The 14,253-nt window shown below is 37.3% G+C and overlaps 1 protein-coding gene across 1 annotated transcript in view; it reads right to left on the bottom strand.

The window, feature by feature from the left end:
* DNAI4 (dynein axonemal intermediate chain 4) overlaps positions 1-14,253 on the bottom strand; it is a 75,675-nt gene that overhangs the window by 45,629 nt on the left and 15,793 nt on the right. Inside the window, exons 3-4 of the mRNA XM_021096495.2 lie at positions 7,709-7,881; positions 4,727-4,839 (exon numbers count right to left, since the gene is read on the bottom strand). Of these exons, the coding sequence (XP_020952154.2) occupies positions 4,727-4,839; positions 7,709-7,881 (286 nt within the window). The remainder of the gene's footprint in view (positions 1-4,726; positions 4,840-7,708; positions 7,882-14,253) is intronic.

Below are 14,253 nucleotides of genomic sequence, written 5' to 3'. Positions count from 1 at the left end.
CACGATATGTTTATAACAATTAAAATATGCCTACAGAAAAGCTAGAAAAACAAAAATTTTAACTGCCAATCTTTTATAGATTAGATGATCTTTTTAAAATACTCTTTAATTTTTATTATTTATGCAATGAATTTAAAATATGAGGAAGTGATAATTTATATAAGCAAATTTATCTATGGTAGATATAGGACAAAGTGAAAAAGTAAATGAATTACCCACATGTACCCAACTGGAGATATAGCTAGTCCAAACTGTTTAACAATAAAGTAAATGACAAACAGAGGGGATAAATGAGAAGTTTAAAGTCACACAGGAAGTTCCCTTCGTGGTTCAGTGGTTAACAAACCCGTCTGAAATCCACGAGGATGTGAGTTTGATCTCTGACCTCCCTCAGAAGGTTAAGGATCTGGCGTTGCCGTGGCTGTGGTGTAAACTGGCAGCTGTAGCTCCAATTCAACCCCTATTCTAGGAACTTCCATATGCCTTGGGTGCGGCCCTAAATAAATAAATAAATAAAGTCACACAGGAATACCGACAGTTTTGAGATTAGAAATTTAGGCTCTTGATACTCTGAACGTTCTTTCTTTAAGACCACTAGATCTTCATCTGTGATTTAGATATATATACCTCAAAGTAGCATTATGCTAGTTATAAAAACAAATGATGTTATGTTAGATAGAACCTATTGGAGTAGCATCTTAGTTACCCACTATGGTTGGGGAAAGTAATGGTCTAGTCAATCTTTTTCTTAATGGCAGAGGAACTACCATTCATCAACAAAATGCCCTATGATGGCAAAAAGGATTTTTGCCTGGATCCCTGTATCAATGATTGCCTGAATGTTGACTGAATTTGTTAATATATGGAGAAACTGCCCCCAAAGTTCACCATGGACCTATAGAATCTGGCTATTTCGTGGATCGGGTCCCCTAACTCTAAATAGCTTTAAACCAGATCTTAACTACATATCACTCTCCACCTGGAACAACATCACAAATGTTATCAATCTGCCATGCCTGCTCTTATTTACTGTCCGCGATGGAGAGACACGTATCCACTCCTGATGGTTCTTCCAGAAGGAGGAAGCTCTAGTATGACAATCTTGGCTCCTCTCCACACATTTACTGGTGATACCTCTCAAGAGGGTTGGGGTGAGCTTGAGGAGGTCTAGACCCTTTACTGAATGGGTGGGTAAGTCTGTCAAATTCGGGAGGTGTTTTTTTTTTTTTTTTTTTTTTTGCTTTTTAGGGCTGCACTCGTGGCATATGGAGGTTCCCAGGTTAGGGGTCCAATCAGAGCTACAGCTGCTGACCTGCGCCACAGCAACATCAGATCTGAGCCGCGTCTGCAACCTATACCACAGCCCACGGCAATGCCAGATCCTTAATACACTGAGCGAGGCCAAGAGTTGAACCCTCAACCTCATGGTTCCTACTCGGATTCGTTTCTGCTGCAGGGAACTCCAAATTTTGGAGTTTTATAGGAGGCCTTTATTCATAGTGTAATATTTGGCTCCGATATAGCATATCTACCTCTATTATATTTTTCACTTAACTCAGAACTGTGTGGAGAAAAGGCATTATTTGGTTACCTTCTGAGACCCCAATATCCAGCAATCTATGAAGGCTTCTTTGGCCCCTACTTAAGCCTCCCATTCGTTCAGTGGGGTTATGTCATACATTTGTAAAGCAGTTAAATTCTTCTGTTGCAGTCTGTATTCCATTCAAGGGTCCTCTAATCTCTTAATTGTGCTTGGTTAAAAAATGTGTATTACAGTTTTCTTTTTGTGCTGTAAGAGTCTATGGGTTTTAATAAAAGCATAACGTCATGTATCTACCACTGTGGTATAATAAATAGAGAGTAGTTTCACCATCCTAAAAAATCCACTTCACATTCTAATCATATGGAAAGCTTTTAAATATCTTGATGTTTGGGATTCATTCCACAATACTTAAATCAGAATTCTAAACATGTGATCTAGGCATCAATATTTTTATTATTAATTTAGAAAGGTGTTACATTTTAGTGGGAAATTTTTAATAAGTATGTTAGACCAGGCCTGCACCAGCTGGCAAGGGGCAATTATTAAATCATCGGGAATTTTTGTGAGCTAATTGTTAAATGCAATCATTATTTAAAATTAAATTAGGTAAACTTACAATTAAATAAATCATGTTAAAAACAAAGATAATAACCCCTCAAGACTCATTACTTCCTATGTTACTAAATTTTACTTTTATCTAAACTCTTGGTTATTTATATCTATTGTATCTGTATGTTAAAAATATTTAATAACAATGTTCTAATAACTAAGCATGTCTTCAGAACTTCTCATTCAGAAATGTCATGTTGGTAGCTTGAAATCTGCTGGGGGTGAAAGTATTTATACCATGGAAATTGGCAAATAACTATAAATCAGGACCTTCCCTGCCTTAGAGGAGGTAGTTTTATAGTATGGGCATGTCACTATTTATGCCTAACCCCCCACTGCCAGATATTCCAAAAAAAGACTGGCCTGGAATAAGACTTGAGTGTGGGAAATTTTAAGAGATATACCAGATGATGTTAATGTGCATTTGAGATTGAGAAATGCTCATCTAAAAGAGCTGCCTGGTGGTAGAAGTAGCATTGTATAGGCATGATTCACTTTACTTTTTTTTTTTTTTTTTTTTTTTTTTTTTTTTTTTGTCTTTTGTCCTTTTTAGAGCCACTCCCACGGCATATGGAGGTTCCCAGGCTAGGGGTCTAATTGGAGCTGCAGCCACTGGCCTGCACCACAGCCACAGCGATGCCAGATCCAAGCCCCTTAACCTACTGAGCAAGGCCAGAGATCGAACCAGCAACCTCATGGTTCCTAGTCAGATTCGTTAACCACTGAGCCACGACAGGAACTCCCACGATTCACTTTAGAGACTGACTTTGCAGTTTTAATTCACTAGCACTTGGCCAAGATGATATAAACATCTTGGGGTATTCTTCAAGGGTTCTGGAGGAGATGTTTTGTTACTTCCATTTGTAGGTTTTTTGGTTTGTTTAATGTTTGTTTGTGAGGTAGACAAGTGGAGGAAGACCTAAAGGCAAACTGTTACACCAAGATTTTTGTCTTTCAGAGCAATGCAAATCCATTGAAGGGTTTTTAAGCAGGGAGAATTGTGAATTAGATTGTGTTCTTAAAAAGATGATTCTGCATACCGCTTGGAAAAACAAACTGGAGAGTGGCAAGGATATTATGTAGAGACTGCTGGGAGAGGTTATGGCAATTCAATCCCCTTTGTCTTCCTCTGAGAGGATGGGTTTCTTCCTACCACAGACATTGCTAATTGTCTGTTTTCACTGCGAAGCCTTTCTCCCTTCCTTTGCCTCTTTCCTTGAATGGAGGCTGGGAAACCAAGTATTTGACTTTCCAAGCCTCTACTGAAGCCAGTTCCAGACAGTGAGACAAAAGCAGATATACACAGGAAAGAAGAAAGCTTCTGAGAACGCTTTTACTTTCTTGATAAGGATGGAAACGTGACTGGTGCTAGCGTCTTTCTCCTTCTTTCTGTCTTTAATGTGGATATAATACCCAGAGCTGGGGCAGGTATTTTGAGACCAGGAGGCAAAAAACAAGAAGAAAAGGCTTAAGAGAATAGCAGAGCTGCCAATCCAGAGTCTTATACAATTAAGACATAAAAGAAAGCCCAAAGATATCTACCTGTATCTTCTTTTAATGTGGGAAAAATAAGTCTTTATTTGTTTAAGCTAATGATAGCTGGGTATTCTGTTACTTGTCAAAAGCATGCTGTTACATATGCTAGCACCAAAAAGAAAAGTTCATCAAGCCCTTTTCCAACCTTATTAATATTTTCACTAATCCTTCATTATCGGCTTAGAGGAAAATGCATTCTTACTGCACTCCAACGCAAGTGACCCGCAAGTAAATACCCACTTCCTCTAGCACTTTTGATTGACCGTTATTTGCTCATTCTTTTATCTTCACTTGCAAAATCCTTCATATTACCTCATGTTTTATGCTCTACCTGGAATGGGCTTCTCCTGTTTGTTTGCATGACAAATTACTAATCATCATTAAAGACCCCATTCAGAAGTCAATAATATTCCCTATGAAAATTCTTTTTTTCCCCTACCACCTCAAAGTAGCCACTCTTTTCTTTCTAAATGCTCCCATCACATTCTGTGTGTGTCTTTTTATGGAACTGATTATAGTGTATTGGAATTATCTTTCTCCCAAGTTAGAAGCTGAGCTCTTTTAAGACAGAGTCTGTGATTCCTGAGGCTGATGGTGCAAGGGAGGCACTTGAGAATTTTTTTTTTTTTTTTTTAGGGCCGCACCTGAGGCATATAAAAGTTCCCAGGCTAGGGATTGAATTGGAGCTGCAGCTGCTACCCTATGAAACAGACACAGCAACATAGGATCTGAGCTAAATCTGCGACCTACACCACAGCTCACAGCAACGCCGGATTCTTAACCCACTAAGCGAGGCCAGGGATGGAACCCGCATCCTCATGGATACTAGTTGGGTTCATTACCGCTGAGACACAATGGGAACTCTGAGAATTTTTTAAAATATATAAACATTACCCTGATAATTCTCATGTAGCTAGAGCACCAGCATTTGGAAATGATTATCATAGTTCTTCTATCTCAAGCACCCAGAAAATAATGAGTATATTTGATAAAAAAATAATGAATTGTTACTGAAATAAACAATTGTATTTTCATTACCTGTAAAACTAGTCAATCTTTCCCGTTTATAGGATGGTTCTTCTAAGTCTTCTGCCATGGATTCAGTAATAGATACACTTGACTTAGAAACTGTGCTGCTTCCTAATACTGACCTTTAATAATGAATAACAACATTATTCATAAATTTAGATGTTTTTATGGGCAATTGAATGTATAAATGAAAACATTATTAGATTGAGAAATCAAATATGCTATAATCATATGAGCAAAGTGGATAAAAATAAATTAGTTCTTTAAATATCAAGATGATTTTTAATGCTCTTTAGGAAAAGAGTTTTGGGAGTTCCCGTCATGGCACAGTGGAAACAAATCCGACTAGGAACCATCAGGTCATGGGTCCAATCCATGGCCTTGCTCAGTGGGTCAAAGACACGGCTCGGATCTGGTATTGCTGTGGCTTTGGTGTAGGCCCACGGCTACAGCTCTAATTAGAGCTAGCTTGGGAACCTCCATACACCATGGGTGCGGCCTTAAAAAGACAAAAAAATTAAAAATGAAAAAAAAAAGTTTTGTTTTTGTTTTGGGGTTCTTTTGGCCACATTTGAGGCATGTGGAAATTCCTGAGCCAAGGATGGAACCCACGCCACAGCAGCCACCAAAGCTGCTGCGGTGACAATGCCAGATCCTTAACCCACTGCACCACAAGAGAACTCCAAAAAGTTACTTTAAATATATTTTAGAGAGAAGACATGCCAAACCTATACTTGAAGTCTTTCAATGGATTCCCAATAGTATGTTTAGGATAAAAATCCAAAATACAGTCTACCTACCGAGACTGTCCATCTTATTTTTACTATTATTACTATTCCCTTCCCTTTTTTTTAAGTTCCTTAGTCTTATAGCTCTCTTACTGAAGGGCCTCAGTCTGGAACACTCTCCCTTTCATTTTTCACCAGGTTTATGCTCATCATTTAAACCTCATCTCAAATGAATTTATTCTGATAAAGGTCCTCCCAAGATTTAATTTATTTTTTTCTGGTTGCATCCACAGCATGTGGAAATTCCTGAGCCAGGGATCAAACCTACACCACAGCAGTGACCTGAGCCACAGCAGTGATAATGCCAGATCCTTAACCAGCTTAGCCACCAGGGAACTCCCAGGATTTAATTTAAAATAAAATCTATATACTTGGTGGGAAATCAATACATTGAGGAATCAAAAAATAATTTCCTTAAACATATAAATTTAGCATTACTCCATGATATTACATATTTTTTCCCTATTTATAATTCTAACTGCCCTCCAAAAGGTTGGGTTTGGTTTACTGGAATATCCTGTGTTTTGCAGAGAACCCCCATGGCTTCTGTATGCCAATTTGGAGGCAGATTCTAGAGCACCATATTTTTTTTTCCTAAAATTTTGTGCTTAGGAGCTCCCATTGTGGCTCAGAGATAAAGAACCCAACTAGCATCCATGAGGACATAGTTTCGATCCCTGGCCTCATTCAGTGGGTTAAGGACCTGGCATTGCAGTGAGCTGTGGTGTAGGTTGCAGATGCAGTTCTGATTCAGTCCCTAGCCTGGGAACTTCCATATGCCATGGGTGCAGCCCTAAAAAAAAGACAAATAAAAGAAAATAAAATAAAATTTTGTGTTTAGTTAACATCTGGAACTTTTAATTTGTCAGTTTTAAAGTTACACAAACTACTCATCCATAAAAAAAGAACAAAATAATGCCATTTGCAGCAACATGAATAGAACTAGAAACTCTCATACTAAGTGAAGTAAGTCAGAAAGAGAAAGACAAATACCATATGATATCACATATCTGGAATCTGACATAAGGCACCAATGAACCTTTTCACAGAAAAGAAACTCATGGACTTGGAGAACAGACTTGGGGTTGTCAAGGGGGAGGGGGAAGGAGTGGGATGGACTGGGAGTTTGGGATTAGTAGATGCAAACTATGGCATTTGGAGTGGATAAACAATGAGACCCTGCTGTATCACACAGGGAACTACATCTAGTCACTTGTGATGGAACATGATGGAGGATAATTTGAGAAAACGAATATGTGTGTGTGTGCATATATATATATATATAAATATATATATTTAAAACTGAGTCACTTTGCTGCACAGCAGAAATTGACAGAACATTATAAATCAACTATAATAGAAAAAATAAAAATCTTTTAAAAATTAAAAAATAGGAGTTCCCGTTGTGGCGCAGCAGAAACGAATCTGACTAGGAACCATGAGATTGCAGGCCTCACTCAGTGGGTTGAGGATCCGGTGATGCCATGAGCTGTGGTGTAGGTTGAAGATGCAGCAGCGGCTACAGCTCCAATTAGACCCCTAGCCTGGGAACCTCCATATGCCATGGGTACGGCCCTAAAAAGTCAAAAGACAAAAAAAAAATTAAAAAATAAAGTTACACCCTCAAGTATTTCCCCAAAATCTTTAGACTGTTTTAGGAGTATTGTTTTGTTATTGCAAAGACTGAACTCCTCTGCTGCAAGCACTAAAAAAAATTTAATTATATAAGTATTTATATAACAAATGAAGAAGTTTTTACAAAAAAAGTCATAAAGCAAAAGCAAAATCAAACCCCAGGAGCACAATGATCTGTATGAAAGAATAAGGAGGGAAAAAAGAAATCCATTCCTTCCCCCAAATTGCAGCATAAAAGAAACTGAAAAAAAAAAACAAAAAACAAACAAACAAACAAAAAAACTGGAGAAATATGTCTGTGATACCAGGCCCCATCTTTTGGTTCCTCAGGAAAATCCTGAGTAAAAATCTATATATTTTTTTCATAAATGTTTTGGTTAAGAGTAGGAGAATTCTTTAAGACATGCAAGCTCTATACCTAGTTAAAACATGAGAGGAATACAGAGGTAGCACACTAGGAGCCGAGCTGGGAGACTGGGAACAAGAGCCACCCATGTTACACAGGTGCAACTTAAATGAAAATACATAAGATATAAAAAATAACTGTAGAATAGTATATATACTCTACCTTGTAAACTGCCCTAACGTATTCTGATAAAGGCTATAGGAAGCTACAAATTCTGATGTATGCGATCCTTCTTGTGATGTAAATAGTTTATTTGGCTTTGCTGTACCACCAGTATGTGGATCTGGATGGTAAAGAGGTCTGGGAGTAACGTCAACTCCATGTATATCAATCACCTGTAGAAAAAGATTATTTAAAATAAAATAAGTAAAAAAGAGTGAGTTTCTGAATAATAGGTCCTAGAAAATAGAAATAAAAATAGTAGAAAAAAGATAAGCACAAGTTTTCATGTTTTACCTATATAAAAGTAATATATATTAATTTTGTGAAAATTAAATAAGAAAGGCAATTCACTCTGATTGTTAATATTTTGGTATATTTACCTTGAACCTCTGTATAAGGTTTAAAAAATTTTTTTCAGAATTCCCGTTACGGCTCAGTGGTTAACGAATCTGACTAGGAACCATGAATTTGCACGTTCGATCCCTGGCCTTGCTCAGTGGGTTAAGGATCCAGCATTGCTGCAAACTGTGGCTCAGGTCACAGATGCGGTTTGGATCTGGCTTTGCCTTGGCTGCGACATATGACTACAGCTGCAGCTCTGATTCAACCCATAGCCTGGGAAATTTCCATATGCCACAGATACAACCATAAAAAGAAAAAGAAAAAAACACCTATTAATAAACATTGCCCAAGTCATTACACATTGTTGGCTTAATTTTTGGCTAATTTTTAATATTTTCAATTATGAAATTTAACACATATAGAAATGTAGTTAAAATATAACCATATAGTTAAATAATATAAAGCCAATGTTCTTATAATCACAACTAAAGAAAAAAAATGGAACATTGATAGACCTTCCAGGAGGCTCTGCCCCTCCTGGGTTACAGCCCCTCCCACCTCCCTAGTGAATATCATGAACTTGTTTTCAGTAATCATTTTCTGGTTTTTTTTGACAGTTTTATTAAGCATACATTCCTAAACAATAGCATTTATGTCTTATAACTTGTATTGAATATATACATATAGATACATAAATATATACATATATAAACATACAGCTTAATGAATTTTCATAAACAGAAGGCACCCACATACCTACCTTTCAGATTTAGCTAGGTTTCACATTACCAGCATTTCAGAAGTTCTTTACCTGAGAGTCACCTTCTCTCCTCAAGGGTAATGACTATATCTTGACTCCCTGGATCAGTTTTGCCTGTTTTTGAACTTTATTTAAGTGGAATTATGTAGTATGTACTCTTAGTATCTGGTTTCTTTTGTTCAATATTATATTTGCAATTCATATTGTTAAGAATAGTTGTAAATGGTTCATTTTCACTGTTATACAGTATTCCATTGTGAGAACACATAATTTTACTTATCTATTTTACTATTCATGGACATTTCTGTAGTTACCAATATTTTGGCTATTACAAAAGGTGCTACTATGAAGACGGTTGCACATGTGCTTTGGTGAATACGCTATAGAAATTTATCTTAGGTATATACCTGAGTGGAATTCCTGGGTGACAGATTGCTTTCACGTTCACATTTAGTAGATCTGCTGAAAGGTTTTCATAATTGGTTCCTACCAACAATGTATGAAAGTTCTGGTTGCTCCAGATTTTGGCTAGCACTTAATATTTACCATGTTTGCCAATGTAATTTAGTTTTATCTTTTTAAAATTTATGTAAATAGTAATATGACTGAATTATCTGAACTATTTTGCTCAAGTTTTTATATTTCTCCATGTTGTGTATATAATGTTCATTCATTTACTGATGATTGTAGTCTGTTGGACTAGTATATCGTATTTTATTTATCCATTTTTGCTTTTAATAGACATTGAGTTGTTTCCAGTTTTTGGCCATCATGAAAACTGTTTCAATAAACATTTATGTAAAAGTATATTGTTACACATGAGAATGCATTTCCGTGGGGGATGTTTAAATGTGGAATTGATCAATCAACAAAATTATATCACATCAAAATATTTTCCAAGTTGGCTGTAAAAATGTCCATAATTATCAGCACGAGGACAGTTGCTGTTACTTTACATTCTCATCCACATCCAGCACCGTCACATTTATAAATTTAAACCAGCATGGGGGTGTAGGTATACAGGTATCTCATTGTAAGTTCAGTTTGCATAAGGTTGAACTTCTTTTCATATGTTTATTCCCATTCTGACTTCCTTTTCTGGAGAAAAATGTCCCATGGAAGTCTTTTTTTTTGGGGGGGGGGCCCATCTGTGGCATATGGAAGTTCTCAGGCTAGAGGTTGAATTGGAGCTGATGACATATGCCACAACCACAGCAAAATGAGATCTGAGCCGTGTCTGTGAACTACCCCACAGCTCACAGCAATGCTGGATCCTTAACCTACTGAACGAGGCCAGAGGTTGAACCCACATCCTCATGAATACTAGTCGGGTTTGTTAACCCCTGAGCCACAACAATAGGAACTCCCCATATAAGTCCTTTTGCATACTTTTGTATTGCGTTCTTTTTTTTAAATTGATGATAGAGTTCACTAAATATTCTGAACATAAATCCTTTCAGTTATATATTTTGAAATTGTCTTCTTTCACTCTGTGGCTTCATTTCCCTTTTATTATCTTTTAAGAAGTTCTTCATCTTAGCATAGTCAAATTTATCATGTTTTCCTTTATGGTTTATGCTTCAGATGTCTCATCCAAGAACCCATTCTCAATCCTGAAATTATGAAGATATTTTTCCATCTGTTGCCTTTCACGTGTAGATCTATAACATACTAGAATTGATCTATATAACATACTAGAATTGGGTTTTTGTATAGCATGAGGGAGTCAATATATTTTTATTCTATATGAATACTCAGTTGTCTCAGCAGATTTTGAAAATCCTGTCATTTTCCCACTACTGTATAGTGCATATTTATTATAAAACAAGTGTTTATATGTGCCTGAATCACTTGTATGCTCTCTGTCTATACTTTTACTAATATTACACTTTACAAAAAATGTGGTATATAGGAAAGCAAGTCTTTCCACAAAGTTCTTATTCAAGAGCATCTCGGCTACGCCTAAGCTTTAGCAGTTTTGTATAAATTTTAGAATTGCTTTGATGAGTTTCTGAAAAAAAAAAACTTCTGAGATTTTGACTGAAATTACAAAGAATGTATAAATCGAAATTTGTGGAGTTCCCGTCATGGCTCAGTTGTTAACAAATCTGACTAGGAACTGTGGGGTTGCGGATTCGGCATTGCTGTGAGCTGTGGTGTAGGTCGTAGATGTGGCTCGGATCTGGCATTGCTGTGGCTGTGGCATAGGCCGACGGCCACAGCTCCGATTGGACCCCTAGCCTGGGAACCTCCATATGCCGCGGGTACGGTCCTAGAAAAGACACACACAAAAAAACAATTGGATATAATTGATATGCTTATAATATTGACTCTTTCCAATGCATACACATGTTCTATTTCTCCACTTGTTTGGGTCTTCTTTAATGTCTCCCAGTAAAAATTTAGTTTTTAAAATATATGTATGGGCATTTTTGTTATATTTATACATTAGTACTTAATATATTTTAGTGCTATTATAAATGGCATCATTAAAAATATGAAATTTTTGAAACATGTTTTGTTGGCACATAAAAATACAGTTGTGTTTGTTTTTTATTTGATAGCCAATAACTTTGCTAAACTCAATTTGAAAATTATTAATAGATGATTTTTAATTTTGTTTGTAGACAATTGTGTCACAACAAATATTTAATGTTTTTTTTCCTCCTTTCCAATTCCTATAATTTTTTTTTTAGGGCCACACCCACGGCATATGGAGGTTCCCAGGCTAGGGGTCTAATTGTAGCTATAGCTGCTGGCCTACATCACAGCAAGAGCAATGTAGAATCTGAGCCACACCTGCAACCTACACCACAGCTCATGGCAATGCTGGATCCTTAACCCACTGAGTGAGGCCAGGGATTGAACCTGTGTCTTCATGGATACTAGTCAGGTTTGTTAACCACTGAGCCACAATGGGAACTCCACCAATTCCTATACTTTTCATTTCTTTTTCTTGCCTTACTGAAATAGCTAAGACTTCCAGGAATATTAGATAGAAATGAGTCCTTCTTAGAAATGCTTTACCATTAGGGAGTTCCCGTCGTGGCGCAGTGGTTAACGAATCCGACTAGGAACCATGAGGTTGCGGGTTCGGTCCCTGCCCTTGCTCAGTGGGTTAACGATCCGGCGTTGCCGTGAGCTGTGGTGTAGGTTGCAGACGCGGCTCGGATCCTGTGTTGCTGTGCCTCTGGCGTAGGCTGGTGGCTACAGCTCCGATTCAACCCCTAGCCTGGGAACCTCCATATGCCGCGGGAGCGGCCCAAGAAATAGCAACAACAACAACAACAAAAAAAAAAAAAAAAAAAAAAAAAAGAAATGCTTTACCATTAAACGTAATTATTGCTGTAGACTTTATAGATACTAAATCAGATATGGGAGTTCCCTATGATTACTAGTTCTGTAAGAATCTTTTTAAGCGTGAATAAAATTTTAATCTTATCAGATACTTTCTAGATATATATCTAGAGGTGGGATTGCTGGATCATATGGTAACACTATGTTTGAATTTCTGAGGCACTACCAGACTGTTTTCCAAAGTGGCAAGACCACTTTACCTTACTATAAGCAGTATACAATGATTCTGATTTCTTGATATCCTTGACAACACTTGTCATCTGACTTTTTGATTCTAGCCATCCTAATCAGTGTGAAGTAAATATCTCAGTGTGGTTTTGATTTGCATTTCTCTGATCCTAATGATGTCAAGAATCATTCTATGTGCTTTTTGACCGCTTGTATTTATCTTCTTAGGAGAAATGAATTTTCAAACACCTTGCTTAATTTTTAATTGGGTTATTTATCTTTTTATATTGAGTTGTAAGAAATCTTTATATAACCCAGATATAAATCTCTTAACAGTATATAGTTTGTAAATATTTTCTCCCATTCTGTGCGTTGACATTTTAATTTATTGATTACGTCCTTTGAAGCACAAGTGTTTTTAATTTTGGTGAAGTCCAATTCATCTATTTTGTTGTTGTTGTTCATATTTTTGGTGTCATATGAGAATCCTTTGTCAAATCCAAGGTCATGAAGATCTACCCCTGTGTTTTCTCCTAAGAGTTGTTTTGGGTTTTTTTGTTGTTGTTTTTTTGTTTTTTGTCTTTTTGGGGCCCCATATGGAGTTCCAGGCTAGGGGTCTAGTCAGAGCTGTAGCCACCACAGCAACGCCAGATCTGAGCTGCATTTGCAACCTACACCACAGCTCACCGCAGTGCCGGATCCTCAACCCACTGAGTGAGGCCAGGGATCGAATCCGCAACCTCATGATTCCTAGTCGGATTTGTTTCCTCTGCGCCACAACGGGAACTCCCTCCTAAGAGTTTTTTAGTTTTAGCTTTTACATGTAGGTCTTTGATTCATGTTGAATTAATTTTTTATATCGTGTGAGCTAAGAATCCAACTTCATTCTTTTACATGTTCATCTCAGCACTATTTATTGAAGACTATCCTTTTTCTGCTAAGTGGTCATGGTACCCTTGTCAAAAGTCAGTTGACCATAACAGGCACATGAATAAATGCTCAAAATCACTAATTATTAAAGAAATGCAAATCAAAGTTACAATGAGGTACTACCTCATGCCTGTCAGAATGGCCATAATTAACAAGTCTACAAATAACAAATGCTAGAGAGGGTGTGGAGAAAAGGGAACCCTCCTACACTGTTGGTGGGAATGTAAACTGGTACAACCATTATGGAAAACAGTAGTGGAGGTACCTCAGAAAACTGAATATAGAACTACCATATGATCCAGCAATCCCACTCCTGGGCATATATCCAGATAAAACTATAGTTCAAAAAGATACATGCATCCCTGTGTTCACAGCAGCACTATTCGCAATAGCCAAGACATGGAAACACACTAAATGTCCATTGACAGATAAATGGATTAAGAATATGTGGAACAGGAGTTCCTGTCATGGCTCAGTAGTAATGAACCCAACTAGTATCCATGAGGATACGGGTTTGATCTCTGGCCTAACTCAGTGGGTTAAGGATCTGGCGTTGCTGTGAGCTACAATGTAGGTTGTAGACATGGCTTGGATCCCATGTTGCTGTGACTGTGGTGTAGGCTGGTGGCTGCAGCTCCCATTCGACTCCTAGTCTGGGAACTTTCCATATGCCACGGGGGGACCATATTTTGGTATCATGTCTAAAAAACCATTGCCTAGCCCATTCAAATTTGTATATTACATATTTTTCTGTATGTATGTTCTACCTTGATTATAAGTTTTCTAATGAGATAACCAAATCTATGATAATTCATTTCTTGATATAGAGTACATTGCAAAGAAGAGTGGATGATAGATAGCTGTGCTCTCCATTTTTTTTTTTTTTTTTTTTTGTCATTTTGCCTTTTCTAGGGCCGCTCCTGCGGCATATGGCGGTTCCCAGGCTAGGGGTCTAAGCAAAGCTGTAGCCGCTGGCTATGCCAGAGCC

Source organism: Sus scrofa, chromosome 6 (genome assembly GCF_054392235.1).
Source record: "Sus scrofa isolate SSC_HxYL_T2T_F1_AM1 chromosome 6, Sscrofa_HxYL_maternal_Yorkshire_Landrace_v2.0, whole genome shotgun sequence".
Classification (NCBI taxonomy): Eukaryota; Metazoa; Chordata; class Mammalia; order Artiodactyla; family Suidae; genus Sus; species Sus scrofa.
Note: the sequence above shows the minus strand (reverse complement) of the source record. Positions and strands in the feature narration are given on the sequence as shown.